Here is a 21,174-nt window from a genome sequence, read left to right as displayed (position 1 = left end):
TTACCTAAATGAGATATAATTTTATAGTAAAGTTTCATTTATTTTTTTTCATTGCACGTAATTATCTGTGCAAACTTAGCAAAAGTTTAAAGTTTAGATAATTGCAAGAAAATGACAGGATGAAATCTGCTTCAATTGAAACAAATGTGTTTTCTATTTTTAATAAGACTTATGCGGGTGCTATTTTAGAGGGTGGCAATTTGACTATCGAATGGTTTTAAAAGGGGCACAAGCTTCAGAAATGACGATATGCACAGAATAGATATTTTTCTAAGCTTTCAATTACATCAAGTGTTTTTCGGTATTGCATTCATTTATATATTGCTGAATAAAATGTTTTGTTTACCACAAAAGAATGCCATTTAAATACTTTCATAAACAAGCTTGCTTTCTTTACTTCTTTCTCTCTGCAAAAAATAGCAACCAAACTCAACCCTAAAAACAACAGAATCATGGAAATTTCAAGTGTTGTAATAAGGTTTCAAAGGACTTGTGGAGGAGGTTTGGATATTAAAAAAATAATTTGAAGCAACTGGTTAGAAAAAACTTTAATAGAAAAAAATCATATAGATGTTTTTAGAGCTATAAGAAAGGAATGTAGGACTAATTTGCTATAAAGCTTATCTACAAATTGAGTATGATTCTCTTCTTAAATATTTAAGAGATTTCTGAATAAAATTATTTTGTTGATATTTTATCTACCGTAGTCATCTTGTGACCTGAACTATTTGGGAACACCACCACATTATAAGAATTTTGAAGATTTCTAGCTTTTTTCACATCAAGGTAAAAAAAAAAAAAAGATGGAATGCTATGTCTATGAATAAAGCTTTTGTTACAACTCCAAAAGCATAACTTTTGTTTAAACAATTATGTAACTGGGTCAAGAATAGTCATTTCTCATTACAAATCTGATAACAGTTCTATCACATACCTTAAAACACTAATATTGAAAGGATTTAGTAAGCTTTATTCAACACCCCCCTCAAAAAAAAAGAAGAAAGACACTAAAAAGAAAGTTGTTGAAAGCAAATGATTAGAAATTACAGCCCACCTTACAGAGGGCCTTCTAAATACAAAAAGGAATTAAACATTTTAAGTACTGGTAGCAAATAATTCTTTAAAAATTTTCCATACTTCAAAAAATTATCCTCCTAAACCTACTGCTTAGGGAAAAATGTAAAACAGTCATCTAGAATTCTTTAAGGAATCTATTTTTCATCTGCTATATATCATTCCTAATTAATAACATGTTATTAGCGCTGAAACATCTCTACATTTGAATACTGTTTTAATCTTTGCACTAATATATATTAACCTAGTTTCTAAATAAACATCCTATCATTTAAGTGCTATTGTCTATGACTTCCCCACCTGACTGCTTTTACCCACTTACCCGCGCCTCTGGCGTAGAAGATGGGGATGAGGAAAGGGTGATGCCCAAAGAGGTGGGTGCTGTTGGTTCTTCTATGGCACCTCTTGCAATCATCAATTTAACTCTATTTCCACATTGCCTGAGGACTTGTGCTACTTGCTCACTGCTCATTCCGGCTAGATCCGTATCACCAATCTTTAGAATGTGGTCTCCACTGCATAGTCGTCCATGCTAAATAAAAAGAAATTGATTTATCAGGTTGTATTATTATTAACTTCATCAGAGAAATCCTAAATGAGAGAAAGGGAATTAAAAAAAAAGCCATGATAGGAATTACCAATTATGGGACATTAAGCACGTGGTTGTGATTTTAACTGTCTTTTGAAGCATCTTGATATCATTCAATGTGACAGAAGTCACTGGAATTCACAAATATTTGTTAAATAGTTGATGTAAGCTTTTCAATTTGATTTCTACCCACTAAATGAAAAAAAATATGAATTGCTTTTTGTGAATTTTTTGAGGGATAGAAAAAGGTGAAAATGTCACTAAGTAAAGATGAAGTATGTTACTAGGAAAATACATATTATTCAAAATATGGTATGAGCCACAAGAAAGCACTGAATTAATGTCACAATTTTCTGCCTTACCATTTCAATGATAAATATCCCTAAAGAGCTCATTTGTAGATGAAATCCTTGCAAGATGAAAATTCAGATAAGACAAGAGGATTGAAAAGCAGTCTTACAGGCCTCCATACAAACAGCAGCCAGCAGAATTTTATGCAATAATGCAAGTGGTCTGCATTGTCCAATATGGCAACTACAAGGCAGCTACAAGGCAGCTACAAGCAACACGTGGCGACAGAGCACTTGAAGTGTGGCTAGTCCAACTGAGGAACTGAATTTGTCATTTTATTTAATTTTAATTAATTTTGAATTTAAAAATGGGACACGTGGCGAGTTCCCATAGTATTGGACAGCGCAGCTCTATACTGAGGATAACACTTATTCATCACAAGTCTGTCAATGAGGGGAAATTGCATACTGCTAGATACTAATATTTAAAAGAAAGAAAATTTGGATACTGTCAATACATCTACGGATAAGATTGCCAATACATATGCCTTTCATTTATGCATATGACAAATATTTGATGAATCTGACTCCTAAGTAAGTTCAAATACACATGCAAAAGCAAAGATATTTATAAACAAAATTTTATGATCAAGGCAAAAGATACTTACACTAGAACTTGTCAAATTAAAATATAAATCATAACAAGTAACTTTACAATTGTTTTACATATATTCCAACAATGTCACACAGCATAAATGGCAATGCTTTAAAGAACTACTCTAAGTGATAAAAATAGGCAGTACTTCATATACAAAGATGACACGAGTGACCCATCACTAAAGAGACAAGATGAATCTTGTTTTTTCCCCACTATAATGAAATATTCTTTTTTCAGTAATATCTTGTGGCTATAAAACAGCTGACTAGGTTTATAAATATGATTAATGATCACAAAATAAAGGATTGCTATTTCTACAATGACCACAACCATAACCTGGGCTTTAGTCTGTGGTCCTAGAGCCTTAAGATTGTTGTCTATTACCATAACTTAAGATCAATGTCCCCTTTCAAAGGTATTTCTCCCTAGGTCTAAGAAAACATTTTTGAGATAGCCCAGCAAAACAGAAGAGTCTAACTCAACTTCTTTGACATAATCTAAGGCCCAAGTTTCTCCTTTCTGACAGATAACATAAAAGATGAAGCCATGTTATTTGATAACACAGCATGAAAACCCTGTTAGAGTAGCTTACCTGATCAGCCACTCCTCCAGGCAGAATGGTTTTTACTATTACACCAGTTGCTTTTCCCCCTACAATGCCAAATCCCAGACCAGATCCATCATTCACCAATTCAATAGTTTCCACATGTTGCCAGTGAACCTGAAAATAAAGCTCCTATATAAATTTGAAAAAAACTTAGGAAAAACTAAAATTTTCATTCCAGTTGAGATTTTTGTGAATATTATTCCGTGAGTAGTATTAATTGAGTCAGACATAATAATGAGCATGAAGAATGTCCCTTTTACTTAGTACACCTCCCTTTCAACAGATTGTTACTGCTATTGATATAATCATTCTTGAAATTATCAATACATCATTAGAGTGACCACATTTAACCAGGTAAAGATGGGCACTGATTTGCAAGATCCTTTGTAGAACTTTGTTTTTAAAAAAGAAAAGGAAAGGGTAAAAAAAAAAAAACTGTTACCTATTAAGAATGTCTTCTGCAAAATCCTGCCCTGCAGGATTACAAATTAGATGACTTCTTAAAGTCACCCACCTGACAGCTAACTGTGACAATATAATTCTACAATTTACAAAGCAAAATGAAGATTGTATCTGTCTACAGACAGAGTCAACTTTATTAAACAGCTAATATTTTTTTCTTCATTTGAGGAATGCTGTCAAATAAAAAAACTACACATAAGAAAATGAAAGTTGTTTTAGAAGCCAGAAACTTAATCATAATTAAATAACAAATATTCTAGGCTAGGGAGAGAAGAGATAAAGATAAAAAGGCAAAAAAACTCAAGAAGTACAAAGAACCCAAGGAATTGGAAACAATCAAAAAGAACTAGAAAAATATGTTCTGTTCCTTGTGAAAATCTTATGTACTCACCGGATTAGAGTGAGCTGAAATGGTACTGGCCGCAGATGGGGAACGGGAAACTACGGGGCTGATGAGCTGAGGCAGTGAGCCTCGGGCAACAACTAGCTGGACATTATCCTTGGCTTTCTGCAGGATGCTGATGGCCTGTTGATGTGTAATTGTCTGATCAAGTGCCTGTCCATTGATAGCAAGGATCTGATCGGTTTCCTGCAATCTTCCATCTCTATCAAGAATGAAAAAGGGTAAAAGATATCTGACAGCTCTCAAGAAAATGACAGGTTTTTAGGCACATATTTTCAGGTTATTTTTTTTTCATGTCCGTACTTTTATTTTCCAATACTCCTACTTTTAAAAATATATGTTTTTGCTCCAGTTGATCTACCACTAAACAACCCTCCCCACTTAAAAGCCCTCCTCTTTTCAGCTGCTCAGGAAACCTATACAGTATACATGGAATGCTCCTATCTCCTACAAATGAAGGCAAAGATGCATACATCTACCTCTTGTTTTGAGTATATTAATATAATATAGCTCAAATCATCATGCGTCACATGTATTGTTTTGTTTTTTTGTGTGAAGGTTTATAAAATATATATATTTTTAAATTATTGGGGTGACATTTGTTAGTAAAATTACATAGATATCAGGTGTACAATTCTGTATTACATCATCTATAAATCCCATTGTGTGACATGTATTGTTTTCTAGATAGTAATTTTGAAATTAATCAAAGACAGCTCATTTAATAACAATGAGAATAGTGTCCTACTCAAATTTTTCTTTTCTTACAAGTGATTAAGTTATGACGATATTGAAGTTACTCTCCTATCGAAAGGACTTACTTTTTATCATAGCAATGTTAGCAATATCTAAAAACTGGTTAATATCATTACATTCAGTTTTTTGTTGCTTTTTGTTCATTTTTGTTTCTCTACATTTTCCCGAGGTGATCAACTGCTCCTGAATGTAGTAACAAAAACAGAGAAGACACTGTGACAGTCTCACCTGTGAGCCACACTGCCCTCTTGGATCTCCTGCACAAATATTCCCAGTTCTCCCCGGTTTTCACTCCGTAGTCCCACAACACTGAACCCGAGGCCTCCACATGGTGGTTTGAGAAGCTCAAAAACTTCTATATGGCGACCCTGTTAAGGAAACAAAGCAAGAAATAAAATTAAAAGCCAATGACTGCACTTAACAGTCATCTTATTGGTAGCATTACTTTGTTAAAAACAAAGATATTTTTTTCTAAGATAACCTTTATCCCTCATCACCTAGAATGAGATATTTTCATTTATCCTGAAGAATACTCCTGGAACATAAACTATCACACTCAGTTTAACATGTGGTAATTAAAAAAAAAAATGGAATAGAAAAATTTCTGAACCATCCAAACTTACACAAAATCTACTTCTTATTTATTTTAATTTTTTCAGATGTTATAAATATCTTAATAAATAAGAACATATTTAACACTATAATAAATTGCATACTTAGTGTACACATTTAACATACATTACATAATTGTGTAAATATTCTTCAAATTATCAGGACTTGATTACAATCTTAAGATATTATATGTTCTATCATAATTAACAGGAAAAAAATGTTCTTACTTTGGCCATATTTTGGATCAGTTGATCAAATTCATCACAAGCAGGTTTCCCATTGATGTGTGCAGTACTTGAAGCTGTAAGTGCTTCCAGATTCCCATTATTTGAGGATGACAAAAACAATTCATTTTGCAGACTAGGTATTATGGCTGAGCTGACATGTGGAACATGGGCAAATTCGACATTTGAAATTGCCGAAGTTGCAGTGTTTACCTAAGAGTAATATGGAGATTATTAACAATTTTGATATTCCATAAAATATTTCATAGAAAACATCCCAAGAGGGGTAATAATGAAGTACATATGAAATTTCAAATTGTCCATACTCTTTGATTCAGCAATTCTATTTCAAGAAACTTATTTCAAGGAGAAAATCAGAATAATACATTAAGTCTTATGTACAAGGATATTCAATGAACTACTATTTATTAGATGGAAAAAAATTTAAATCACCTCCAGTGTTCAAGTTTAAAACACATGCAAAAACATACACATCCATACAGACACTTTTAAGTGAAAAAAGCTACCGTGTTTCCCCGAAAATAAGACATAGCCAGACAATCAGCTTTAATGTGTCTTTTGGAGCAAAAATTAACATAAGATCTGGTATTATATTAATTATATTATATATTACATTATATTATATTATAAAGACCTGGTCTTATATTACTGTAAAATAACACTAGGTCTTATATTAATTTTTGCTCCAAAAGACGCATTAGAGCTGATTGTTTGGTTAGGTCTTATTTTTGGGGAAACAGGTTATTGAACAATATGATGTTTGACAATTAAGTTCACAAACTTGTTGTTAGACGACCTGAACTTTTTGCCAACAATTCATCGTTCTTGCATCACAACAATGCACCAGCTCACACGGCACTGTCTGTGAGGGAGTTTTTAGCCAGTAAACAAATAACTGTATTGGAACACCCTCTCTAATCACCTGATCTGGACCCCAATGACTTCTTTCTTTACCCGAAGATAAAGGAAATACTGAAAGGAAGACATTTTGATGACATTCAGGACATCAAGGGTATTATGACAACAGCTCTGATAGCCATTCCAGAAAGAGTTCCAAAATTGCTTTGAAGGATGGACTAGGTGCTGGCGTTGGTGCATAGCTTCCCAAGGGAAGTACTTGGAAGGTGACGGAAGTGATATTCAGCAATGAGGTGTGTAGCACTTTTTCTAGGTGAGTTCCCAAACTTAACTGTCAGACCTTTGATATGTATCATATGATTCAATGTACTTTCAGAAAAAGATGTTTATGTATGTATTAAACATCCAGAACAAGATACACCAAACAACCAATATAACACTAGTTATTTCAGAGAAATGGGCCTGCAGGGAGCCATTTACTTTCTATATTGCTTGAATTTTTATAACAATGTATCTCTCTCTTTCCTGAAGAGAGATCTGGCCTTTGTCACCGGCTCCTAGGAAGTAGCTTCTAAATACTTGGTATTTCCCAGATGATGGGAGTTTCTGTCATTCACAGTGGGCCACAAGGTCACATGACATCAGCTCAAATTCTGAGACTCTTGTTAAACCACATGGCCAATCAATTAATGCATCAATCATGCCTATGAAATGATGTCCCAATAAAATCTGAGCACAAAGATCAGGTGAGCTTGCTGCATATTGTCACAATGAATTTTGGGAAGGGGACACTTCCTAAGGAAGATAAAAGCTTTGATGTGAAATCCTCTCAGACTCTACACTATGCATCTCTTCCTTTGGCTATGTTTGACCTGTGCCTTTTCCCTATAATAGACCATAACCATGATCTGTCGGTACTTCTAGTGAACTACTGAACCTTAGGGTGGTTTTGGAAACCTTCTGAACTTGCAGTTGGTTCAGACACAAGGGTGGTCTTGTGTGAATTCTTCCCTCTAACTGTATTTGGAGCTTAACTCCTTTGCTGTTGATGTCAAAAGTCTGGGGCAGAGGAGCCAGTGTGGAGGACTGTGCCCTCGAACCTCACAGTTTAGCTAACTCCAGGTATGATATAAATACATAACAACAAAAAAGATAATTCAATTTTAGAAAAATATTCTATAATTACTTGTGTGTATCTGTCATGAAGAGCTCCAAGTTAAAGCTAAATAACTGATAAAACAATGCAGTCAATCCTAATTTCATATTTCTATAGCATGTCTGGAATGTAACTTTTCATCTATAATTATTGATCAGAACAGTTACATCACTGATGTTTCTGGATCCCTCTCTGCACTCACCTCCTAGCACTCTGTGCTTCATCCACATAGCTCCAGCTATACTGACCACTTCACCATTCCTCAAATTGCCAAGTTGTCCCCTCTACCAGATAGGTATGTCTTTCTTGCAAGGATCTACAAACTTATTTCTTTCATTCAAGTGTGCTCAGTGTCACCTCAGAGAACCCGTCCCTGACAACCCTACCGAAGACAGAATCGCGCCATTTTGCTCCATGAGCTGACATTGCCCTGTTGCTCTTCATAGTGCCCATTATCACCTGGCATGTACCCTGCTATCATGGAGCTTTCCTCCCAGTCATGGAGACAGACTAAAATGGAGAATTCTCCAGTGGAGGAATCTGACTATTTTATTTTCTATTATATCCTCATTCTCTAGAAGAATGCCTTGCAGAGTTGGCATTCAACAAATATTTGCACAATATGTAAATATTTATCCATTTTTAAGTACCTCCCCCCAAACCATCCAAATAGCGTTATTTCCATTTTACAGGTAAAAAAAAATTATACAAAGTTACATACCTAGTAAGTAGACTGTGACCTAGACTTTTTTTTTTTTTTTATCATGGTGTTCCTATCATCTTTGTATTAGACGCATAACAAACAGTTATCTGAGATATCATTTCTGGAAATAAGACATTAGGTAAAGAGCTTCCATTGACAGAAGCAAAATATTTCACAAAACACCACCAATCTGTGCATAAGAGTTTGCTACCTGTTCTTAAAAATAAAACAGAAAACAAAGTCACCAATAATTCACCATTACAATAGCTATCTACAACCACAGATAAAAAACAGATCAATGTGTTTAAAAGAGACTTTTGGAAATCCTTTCAAATGCTTATTTTAAAATCTACAGCAGGCATGATCCATTTTTTTTTTTTTCCAAAAGCAAACTTCTATGCCAAACCTGATTTTTTTTTTTTCTTTCTTTCTTTTTTATCCTGAGCTGTGGCAACTTCAGTAAAGTCTGCCAGGAGAAGATACACCACTCAGGTTGAAGCAGATGGCATAATAAAATTTGTGACAGGCTAAGGACCCCACACACCAGGACCTAATGACTATGGTATATTTGCACAGAAAAAAATATTTGGACTTCTGCTATGGTAAGCCATAATGAACAAACCACATTCTAAGAACAGAGAATCTAACTATATGAAGTTAACTGGTGAAATATAAGCTCTGGTATGATGTAAGACAAGGTGTGAAGTTACTCCAAAGGCAAAGTGATAGGAGAAGAACAAATAGAATATTATGAGAATCATATAAAGTACTGAGTATCAGTTGTCTTCTCCAAATTTGTTTAAGGTTTACCCAATGTCCACCACTCCTCCTGTCTCCTCCTGGCCCTTGAGGTTTACATAAATATAAATGCAAAGATTTAAGAGATCACATATGTAAAAACTATAATTTAATTACATCATTATACAAAAGGCTTGTTGTTATATCTCAAATTTATATCTAAAGGAAAAAGCACAAAGTCACCTTTTGATTCTGCAATAACTTTACCAAAATGGTTTCCTGAACGATAGTCTCCTAAAGAACAAGAATGAATCTTATTTGCCTTGAAAGGCTTGGTCACGGCAGACAAAGTATAAACGTTTAATAAAAATAACTAACTCCCACATTGGCTTACAGAATATTAAATAAACAGAAGAAAACACAACTATCTGGTGATTTTTACATAGAGATAAATAATCTGTATAATTTATGGAAGTTGCTAGTCAACAGCAAGAGTCACCAAATAGTTACCTGTTCTCTAACTATTGGCTGAGTATTTTGGTCTAAAAAGGCCTTTTATGTTCTGAGTAAATAAACGTATTAACTTAATTAATGGGTTTTAATTAGTTCTAATACCTAAAACATAACTTAAATAAAGATTACATAAAGTATTTAATTAAAAAGTTGTCAAATTCTTTGTGAATGAGCAGGATGAAACATCCTCTAAGATTTAAAAGTATAGGAGAAACCCTCTTATAAGATGTAGTCAGAACTAGTAATTGGTTCAGTTACTGTAAAAGGTCAGATAAAGTGGAAATAACAAAGGGCATGTATTAATTTACTCACAAACATCTTAATTACAAGAAGGCTCCACATTATTTCTTGCATAAACCATATTCATATAATACATATGTCATTATTCTCAAATTCGGTCTCTTAAAGATGGAGCAAGAATTTAGACACTTGAGAAACAATTTCATTAAAGAAATCTAGATGTTTATGAAATTTTTCCTTAATGTTTTAAGTTTGATGAAACACAAACCAATTCACCAACAAGTGTTTTATCAATTCACCCACAAAATCTTTCCAAAGAATTTAAATAAGTTTTCATAGAAACAAATCTTGTGTCATAAATTTTTATACTATATAATAAATGCAATTATAAAAATAATTTTATAATTTTGTAAAATAATCATAATTATAAAAATAATTATGATTGGCATAAATAGCTTTAAAATGACTTTTTGATAAATGTGTACTTACCTGTTGGGAGCTACAAAAGCACAAAGAAAATATCTGAATAAACAAATGTTTAATGTTCTGGGCATCAGTCAATATGCATTACAGGAGATATTCTTTCACCTAACAAATTACTTATTTGGAGATGTGCTAGGAGAACTCCTTCTTTTACAGTAGCATCTCAAGAAAACAAATATCATCTTTAGCTCTACACACAATTAAGTGCACTCTGTGGGAATAGCTATATCAGAGTAACCCTTCCACTGAGATCAATTAAACATTTGTATAAAGAGTTATTAAAAAAAAGAAAAACTTTAAAGGTATCAAAAAGAATCCATCACTTCTGCCATACTCTATTCATTAGAAGCAAATCAATAAGCCCAGTTCACAATGAAGGAGAAGAGATTTCACGAGAGCATGAAGAACAGAAGGTACGGATTACTAGTGGCCGTCTTAGAAGCTAACGACCACAGCATATCATAGTAAAGCTGCTAAAAGCCAAGACAGAGGCAAGTTTTTAAGAGCCACCTCAGCAAAAGGCACCTAATCTTCAAAGAAAAATAAAAGTGATGGCTGAGTTCTCCAGCTGATCAATGAAAGAAGGCAGAGTTTAAAAATTAAAAATAAAAATTAAAAATAAAAACAGTCTAACATTTTCAGAACACCTCCTGTTCCTGCCCCCCCACACACAGACACACAGTATATAGTAGTGAACCATATACCCAAAAGTTTGAAAATTTTATATGAACACAGACACAGTGTTGTGTCATATTTGTACAAAAGAAATACTGAAGTAAATTCTTAGACAGAAAGAAAATGATCCCTGATGAAATTACCTAATGCAGAAAAGACTGAAGAGCACAAAGTAGGGTTTAAAAATATGAATAAATCAATAGAAATTGCTTAAAATAACAAATAATCTAAAGGTTGTAGAGTTTAAATATATGTAAAATTAAAGTACATGGTAAATACACCAAAAACAGGAGTAGGATAAATGGACTTGTAATGTATTAAGCTCCTTGCATTTTCCATGAACTAGTAAAACTACTAATTAAAGTAAAACCAAATATATTAAGGATTCATATATCTGACCAAGGACTCATCATGCCTAGCCTATATGAAGAAAACTCAAAACTCAAGTTTTAAAAATATCCAATTAGAAAATGAACAAAGACACATTTCACTGAAGGGGATATATGGATGGTACATAAGAACATAAAAGATGTTCAGCATCAGTACCCATCAGAAATGCAAATTAAAAGCACAAAAAATATCACCATATATCTACCAGAATGACTACATAAAAAATAGTGACAACACCAAATTCTGGTGAGAATATAGAGAAAATGGATTGCTCAAACATTGCTGCTATTGGAGTAAGATGGTAGAGCCCCTCTGAAAAAGTTTGGAAGTTTCTGAAAAACAAACAAACAAACAAACAAACAAACAAAAACTAAGTATGCATTTACCATACAACACAGCAACTACACTCCTGAGCATTCACTGTAAAAAAAGAAAAACTATGTCCACACAAAACTCAAAACCTTTATGTCCACACAAAAATATCCAAAAAAAAAACACACAAATGCTCAAAGTAGCTTTATCTAAAGAATGAAATACTGGAAACAAATAAAATGTTCCTCAGTAGGTACAGCCATACCATGGAATAATGCTCATCAATAAAAACGAACGAAATATTAACACATACAACAACTAGGATGGATCGCAAGAGCATTATATTTAATGAAAAAGACAATCTCAAGAGGTCACATACATTATATTTTTATAACATTCTTGAAATGATTAAATTATAGAGATGGAAATGGTTGCCAGGGGATAGAGATGGTGTGGGGGAGGAGGCTGGGTATGACTATTAAAAGGGGAGCATAAGGGAGATATTTTTGGTGATGGAATAGATCTGTACCTAGATTGTGGTGGTGGCTACACAAATCTATACAAGCAAAAAAATGATATGAATTGAGAAAATTGATACACATTATATCAATATTAGTTTCCTGGTTTTGGTATTTTATTATAATTATTAAGATGTAGCCACTGCAGGAATTTGGGAAAGCATCTGCATACTATAAAAACTTGCTGTGAATCTATAATTCAAAATAAAAACTATTTTTTAAAAGTTGACTCAAATAGGTCACCAATACTTACTGTAATCTTTAGGGCAACCACAAAAAATAGTAAAATTAAGTATAAATAACATCGTAATAGAGGAAGATGAAATAAAAAGGAACTAGTACAAAAGAAGACAAAAATGAGTAAGACCAAAAAAACCATAAATAACAATAAAAATTCATCACTAACTTCATTAAATGTAAAGGAGTTAACTACTCAAAGTAAAAGACTAAAATAGTCAGATTGTATAACAAAATAAAACCCAAATATATGCTGTTTACCAAAGATACGAATTACTGATAAAGAAAAAGATAGGGGTGGCTAGTCAGCTCAGTTGGTTAGACGGTGGTGTTAATAACACCAAGGTTGCCAGCTCGATCCCCCCATGTGCCACTTAAAATAAATAAATAAAAATAAAGAAATAAAGAAGATTAGAATAGAAAGATGGAAAAAAGATACACTACACATACATTAACCAGAAGAAGCCTGACACAGCTAAACTAACATCAGACAAGTGGATTTAAGGCGAGAAGCATTACTGGAGATAAAGAGAGACAATTCGTAGAGATAAAAGATCAATTAAGTAAGAACATAAAACAATCTTAGTAATCCAAAAATATAACCTCAAAACATGTAGGGCAAAAAGGCCTCAGAATCTAAATGAGAAATGGGCAAATCCACCATTAAAAGTAGAGAATATAATACATCTCTTTCAGTAACGGACAGAACTGAAAAAAAATATCAATAAGAATATAGAAGATCTGAACAACATTCTAAATAAAGTTGATCTAATTAACAAATACAGAACAGTACACGCAACCACTGCTCAATTCACATTCTTTTCAAATACAAAAGAAATACTTCTCTAAATAGACCATATAGGTATTCATAAAACAAGTGTCATGAAATCCCAAAGAACTGATATCATACAGCTAATGTTTTCTGATTGTAGAATTAAGCTAGAAATCAATAACATAAAGACAACAATAAAACTAAAAAAAGAAGTCAATTAAATAATACATTTCTATATAACCCATAGGTCAAAGAATAAAAAAAATAAAACATTTTGAATTGAATGATAATGAAGATACAACTTAAAAAAAATTGTAGAATGCACATAAAAACTTAGAAATGGCTAGACTTAAATGAATATATTCAAACCAATGACAAGATTAAAAATTGACAAGCTAAGCATCTGTACAAAAAAGCTAAAACGGTGTACCAAACACGAAAAAGAAAGAAAATAGTACAGGTTACACAAATTCAACAAAAAAGACATATAATAAACAAATTTAACAAAATCAAAGTTAGTCTTTAGGAGGAAAAAAAGATTCATGAAACTGATAAACCTCTAGCAATCTGAATCAAAGAAAAAAGGTATAAATTTCCAACATTAGGAATGAAAAGAGGGATGAAATTAAACTCTAAAGGTATATAGTAGAGAAACATATACCCAAAAGTTTGAAAATTTTATATAAAATAAACATATACCTTAAAAAACAAATTTAGCAAAATGCCAATAATTTTGTACCTACTAATGAAACTAATCCATTATTAAAAATCTTACCACACATAAATAAAAACAGATCTAGATGATTTCACTGGTCAACTTTACCAGATATTTAAAAAAAATAATAATACCATCAATTTTATAAACTCTTTCAGTGAAAAGAAAGAACTGTTCTCAACTTTTTTTTTTTTAAGACCAGCATAACTTTGACACAAAAACCTAACAATGGCATTACAAGACAGGAAAAATTATGGATACAAAAATACTGAACAAGAATGTCAAAACACTAAATCCAAAGATATATAAAGAAGATAATAATTACAACCAAGTTGGGCACTCCAGAAATGCAAGGTTGTATTAACATTTGAAAACTGTTTAGGTTTAATTTACAATATTAAAAAAAGAAAAAAGAAAAACATAAGATTAGCTGAATAGATGGCAGAAAAAAGTAGTGGATAAAAAGTATTCTTAATAGGGAAATATTGAAAGCTCTTAACCCAAGTTTGAGAATGAGACTGTGATGTCCATCCTCACTACTTCTACTAGACTCAATGTTGTAGGTAGTACAGTAAGACACGAAAAAGAAATAAAAGGTAGAAAGACTAGAACTGAAGAAATAAAAACTGTAATTACTTGCAGACACATAACTGTATACAGTGAAAAGCCAAATGAATCTACAAATAAAGTATTAGCTTTAATAAGTGAATTCAGTAACGTTGGTGGATATAATCAATACAAAATAACTATATTTCCTAGTAAAATCCAATGAGAAACTAACATTTTTTAAAAAAGATTCCACTTAAAGTGTGATAGTTTTGTGAAAAAAAACTGGAATACAACAGTGTTTAGAAACAGACCGACATATGTATGACCACGTGATTTAAAAGAACAGTGCCAAGGTAAGGGAGAGAAGGATGATGGTCTTTTCAGTAAATGGTTTGGGGTCAAACGGAAAATTATGAACACACACATGAAAACACACACTTTACCTCGCACCATAGCCAAAATTAAGAAAGCAAAACAAGCTCCTGAGGGCATAATCTCTACGTCCTTGGCATAGTCAATGACTTCTCATAGAAGAAAAGTTTGAGAAATGGGACTTTATTACAATTTTAAAAAACAAAAACAAAAAAATTCTGGTCTTCCAGGGACACAATTAAGAAAATCAAAAGGCAAAATACAGACAGAAACAGATGTGACACACTATCCCACAAAGACGTTGTATTCAGAATACATTTTAAAAATTCTTGTAAAATGGAAAAAATAATTAAACAGGAACTCCACAAAGGAGGATATCCAGATGATGAATAAGCATATGGAAAGGTACTCAATATAATCAGTTATCAGGAAAATGCAAATTAAAACAATAATATGATACCTCAATATACCCCCAGAGTGGCTAAAATCGGGGAAAAAAGAAGTTTGAAACTGGTAGTGCCAAGTATAAGCAATGATGTGGAACAATGAGAATTTTTACACATTACACTGAGAGTGTAGACCTGCAACTACTTGGAAAAACAGCTTGACAGGAGCTACAAATGCTGAATATATAACTTAAGACTCAGAAATTTTACTCTTTAGTAAATATGCAAGAGAAATTGCACACTAATGAACATCAAAAGACACATGCATGCAGTTCTTTTAATAATAGCCCCAAACTGGAGAAAACAGAATTACAATCAACGAAAGAAAGGTCAAATACGTTCTAGTATATTCATACAATGAAAAATGGAAAAGAACTTCAGCCACATACATGAATGAATGTCACAGATATAACGTGAGGAAAATAAGCCAGGCACAAGCATATATACACTCAGACTGCATTTATATAAAATTCAAATACTTATCTGTGAGATAAAAGAACAGTGTATGATCTGACTTAAATGTGAAATCTAAAAAAAACAAAACTCATAGAAACAAAGTAGACTGGTGGGTGACAGGGGCTGGGGGAATGGGGGTAATGGGGAGATGATGGTCAAAGGGTCCAAACTTCTAGTTACAGGATGAGTAAGTTCTAGACATCTAATGTACATCATGGTGACTTATAGTTAACAACACTGTATTATACACTCTGAAAGCTGCTAAGAGAGTAGATCTTAAATGTTTTCACCACATACACACACAGAAAGGTAATTATGTAAGGTGATGGATGTGTTAACTGACCTTACTGTGGTAATCATTTCATAAAATATACACATGTTAAATATAATGATGTACATCTTAAACTTACAATGTTGTTCATCAATTATATCTCAAATAGACTACAAAAAAGAATAATGCCTTAATTGGGGTAGATGGTTAGGACTGACTGAGAAGACACAGAAAATATTATGGAGTGATGGTAAATTTCTATGCCTTGATTTAGGTGAAGAGTTGTATGTGTATATTCAATTTGTAAAAAAAAATTTGAGCTTTATAATTTTGCCCTTTATGTTATTTCTCAACTTTTTGAAGTTTGCAAAATAAGTGATATAATCAGAACATAGAACCAGGGCACTCCAATGGATGATAGAAAAGCATACTACTTTTAAATCAAGTAGGTAGTAGGAACAGTCTCTATACATCAAGCTGAACCTTCTCTGACAGACACTCTGAATTTAAAGTTGAATTACCAGGTGTTCACCTTACATGAAAGAGAATATAGAAACGGGGTATCTAAAGCTTAGTCTATTACTGTGATGGATGACCCTCCCCAGGCTTCATAAGGATTCAACTGGCTCATGTCCATTCCCAGAATAAATCCTTTAACAAGTGCTCAAGTCAAGATGAATCCTGAGCAAGTGTGTTTTACCCTCTGTAGCACATTTAGATTTTTCTTCTTCAAAGATTATAAATTTTTAAAACTTGCAATCTCTTAATTGCACCCCAAATTGCAAGAAAAAGTAATCATTATATTATCTTATACCTTTACACTAAAGTAATTCGGCCCACCCTGGTTCTATGCTGACATAACTGTGAGATTACAAAATTACAAATTGTTTTTTATATTTTTTTCAATAATAGAAAAAGAACTGACTGGGGGGTGAACACACAATGTGATATATAGATGATGTATTACAGAATTGTACACCTGAAACCTATGTAACTTTACTAACAATTATCACCGTAATAAAATTTAATTAAAAAAAAGAAACAAACGAAAAATACTACCTATCCTGCAAAATTAATGACATTCAAAAAATATTCAAAAAGATCAATGTCTTAAATATTTTGATCATAAAAATGTGATCTGTGCATTTAACCTTAACCAAATAAAATACTTGCAAATATATAGATTAACTTAACTGAATCTGCTACAAAAATATTGAAATATTCTCTTCTTATGTTTCATCTATTCCACTGGGTTAATTGAAAAAGAAGTTAACATTATTAGCTCATTTTAATGGCTGACATCAATCTTTCCAGAAGTATTATATAATTGTCTACAAATATGACTGCTTAGGATCAAACTGAATTCCCTAAAACATTTTTATACAGATTATCAAAACCTGTTTCGCGGTCCTGTTATTTTGACTGATTCCGAAGGCATAGTATAGAAATGAGAACAAAATGATCCAAATGATGGATCTAATATTCTGGACATGATAGACATTTGATGGATATAATATTTCTATCATTTAAAAGCCAAAATATGTTATCTTGAATTGTGCAAGAAAAATGACCACTGCTTTTGCAACCCCAGTTTCACAGACTTTAAACAAATTTATAAACATACATTGATAGTTCAATTTCCCAATTTTTTGTTTGTTTGTTACTCCTTAACATAATGAGAAATAAGAAATAAGTCACTCTGGGGAACTTGCCATAACAGGTGCATCTCATAGAAAATGCAGACTGTTTTTTTTTTTTAAACCACATCTTGTCTGTTCTTGCAGAGCAAGAAATGTGCTTATTTTCTTGTGAATTTACAAAAATGCTGTAAAACACTCTCTGGAACTGATCCCAAATATGAAATGCAAAAATGGATAGGATGCTGAGACTATTCAATGAAATACAGCACCTAAACTGGTAGCAATGACAGGAAAATTTTTTTATACATAATAGAACTGCATTTCAAGTTTGGAACCAAGGGAGGCCTCCTTGTCCATAAATCTTTCAGTGAAATACTGATTAGAGCCCAACTCTGATGCATTATTGAACAGACAAACCCTTCCACAGTAATTGATGGTGGCACTCTGATTTAATGATCCTTATTTTTAAAGCTAATTAAAGAAATTGAGTTGCATGTTCAAAGGGGATTAGCTTAATGTGACGAGACTATTTTGGACCTAAAGTAGCTAACAGCTCCTGAACTAAACAAAATACAAAATGGAGCAGCAAGTTATAAAGGGGTCGGGTGGGGGGGGGACATTTTCAAATGGAATAAGCATAATTTTACATTTTCTATGAGACGTTCCTTTCGTTCATTAACATATTTATTGGGCACCTCAAATGTTCAAGACATTGGGCTAAAGGGACAGTAATTAAAAAGCTAAAATGCTTTCCATAATCACTAAAATGTTAGATATCCTGTGAAATAACATCAACAGGATTAGTCCACCCACTTATTGAGATAGAATACCTTTCCTTTCATAGCTATGAATTCTTGAATAGCAATGCAGATAGTGGCCTAGAACACACATTATAATTTTCAGATATTTTAAAGTAGTTGTTGATTCTCATTGGCTGATAAATTTAAAAAGACATTGAATTTAGAAAATAATTCCTTAACCCAAGAATGTTTAAGGAGTCACTGTGAGTAATCAAAATGCAAACTTGCTGCACCTGCCCCTATGTGCACACAAATGCAAAGTTTTATTGGCATATTTATTTTAAAATCCCCCCATGCTAAATAAACTATCAACCACGAAACTCAAGATGGAAGTTAAAGAATACCTAAAGGCTAAAGGAGGAAATGAATTAAAGAGTACATAAGATTGTCTTCTCTCTTTCAATATTTAAGGAGCATTCTTTAGGCATGCTATTAACTTTTTTTTTTTCAATTTATCTGTTCCTTATATTAGAGAACTAAGGGTTTATAAACAGTGTAAATTAAAAGTAAAAAGCATTGGCTTCAGGATTAGACAGATTCAGATCCTTCTAAATAAGGAGGTATATATGGATGCTCAACAATCTGCCCAAAGCAATACCGATGGCTATAGCTTATTAAATAAGATCAAGTACAAAAGTGTAGACTTTGTGCTTTTATACAATGTCATCAATTTAAGTGAAAGGCCATGCAGCAGGTTATACTATTTTATAATGTTCTAGTTTTCACACAAAGCTGTATCTATAAAGATTTAATTCATTCTTCAAATTTCATCATAAAAGATATTAAAATCAATCTACAATACATACTGCACTAAAATGTTGGGCTCAGACAGCAAAATGAAAAGTACACGTGTATTTCACAAACTAATTTTTTTAAAGGTCTAAATTCCACTAAAAAATATTGAAATAGTCTACGGGAAAAGATTCAGACCCCCCCCCCCCACACACACACCAATTTCCTAATATATACATGAACACTTGGGTAAGGATTGGAAAATAACTTGAACTTAAAGCAGTCACAGTTTTGTCTTAAATTATCTTTATTACGTATTCTTATAAAAAATGTTTGTTTACCATTAAAAAAATTAGATCCTACAATGAGGTAAAATGTTAACAGGATTCTTTAACCTATTTCCTGAGTTTCCACTGACTTGCCAATTAGATTTCACTAATTTCAAAAACAATGGTTTCTTTTCATACTGTTTGATCTTTGATAGTACCTTTATTTTTTATTAGTGTTACTGGCAGGCGGGGTATCTATGGTAGGCTGAAAGAAAAAACAGACAACAAAGTCTTTTCAACTCCTCTCATTAAGAGCAGTAGTTTAATCCCCCACCCAAAAAATCAATTTAAAAATTTCCTCCTGGAGTAAAATTATTAATTTTTTCCATCCTGGCCCTTGAGTGTACAGTATGTCTTTTTAAAGCACTTATGCTGTATAAAATAATAGGACTGTTGTCTACAGGAAAAGCACTACTGTTTGAGTTGCAAGATGAACTAGCTACTTTTTTCATGAGCACCATATTATATTACTTGAAAAACTGACTGAATATCAAAATCTGATTATACAGACTTGGGTATACGGCACACAATTTCTTGAAAATAAAGAAAGTAGGCCTGTCACTTCAAGGAAAACAACTGACAATAATTGTTGCCAATTTGAGCTTTCAAGTGAAAATTAGAATTTTGGAAAACTTGTATCTGCTACACTGAGCTTGACAACTTTCCATAATTTAAAAACTCTGTCGATGGGAAGCAATATTACCAAGTGTAATTTTTTTATATTGTGCAATGAAATGTGAAAAGTAGTTTTTCCACTTTTCAAATTTTCCAGATGACCAATGTGATGCAAAATTATGCATAGGTTAAAAAAAAAATCAGAGCAAGATAGACAGATTTTACTGTAATACTGTACAAAATGTTCATTGATTTCATTTCAGATTCTACACTGTAACTAATATTTGAGAAACTACCAAGAACTTTGGTGCCCTATCAAAGATGGATATCCACAATATCTAAATCATACTCCAACCTTTCCCAGCTAAATATCTGTGTGTGGCCAGATTTTCTCCAAACACATCAATAAGACAACAAATTCAAACAGATCAAATGCAGAAGCAGCTATGAGAATCCAGTTGTTTTCTATTAAGCAACATTACAGAGATACACAAAAATATAAACAGCACCACTCTTCTCCAGTGTTTAAATGTCATGGCTTTATTTCTGCTATTTTTAAATGTATTAATAAATATTTAAAATATTTCTCAATTTTAATTTCTAACCTGATAAATACTGACGGATAAAACCACATAAACAAAAGCATACTGTCATCCATAGTATTTTTTAAAGAATAAAATGAGACCAAAATGTTTGAGAACTGCAGCCTTAGAATACTAAATTTCAAACAGGAGGAAGATGCAAGAAGAAGAGAAGTAATACATATTAAGTGTTTGGCAAGCATCGGGCTTATTTATGCCTTAGAGTTGTTAGATCCAGGTTATTCAGTTCCCATTTTACAACTAAAGGAGGAAAAAAGGCGGCTCAGTGAAGATATTTACATACTTATGTATATTTATGTGTGTGTGTGTATATATGTATATATGTATATACACACACACGTATATATATACACATA

General features: G+C 32.5%; 1 protein-coding gene across 46 annotated transcripts in view; it reads right to left on the bottom strand.

The window, feature by feature from the left end:
• MPDZ (multiple PDZ domain crumbs cell polarity complex component) overlaps positions 1-21,174 on the bottom strand; it is a 156,050-nt gene that overhangs the window by 99,037 nt on the left and 35,839 nt on the right. For all 46 annotated transcript variants that reach the window (XM_081065699.1, XM_081065697.1, XM_081065682.1 and 43 more), the window contains exons 4-8: positions 5,679-5,888; positions 5,068-5,207; positions 4,072-4,285; positions 3,204-3,332; positions 1,397-1,606 (exon numbers count right to left, since the gene is read on the bottom strand). In XM_081065699.1, coding sequence (XP_080921825.1) covers positions 1,397-1,606; positions 3,204-3,332; positions 4,072-4,285; positions 5,068-5,207; positions 5,679-5,888 — 903 coding nt within the window. The remainder of the gene's footprint in view (positions 1-1,396; positions 1,607-3,203; positions 3,333-4,071; positions 4,286-5,067; positions 5,208-5,678; positions 5,889-21,174) is intronic.

The sequence above is a fragment of the Rhinolophus hipposideros genome, assembly GCF_964194185.1.
Source record: "Rhinolophus hipposideros genome assembly, chromosome: 11".
Taxonomy (NCBI): domain Eukaryota; kingdom Metazoa; phylum Chordata; class Mammalia; order Chiroptera; family Rhinolophidae; genus Rhinolophus; species Rhinolophus hipposideros.
The sequence above is the reverse complement of the archived record's forward strand: the minus strand, read 5'-3'. Positions and strand labels throughout refer to the sequence as shown.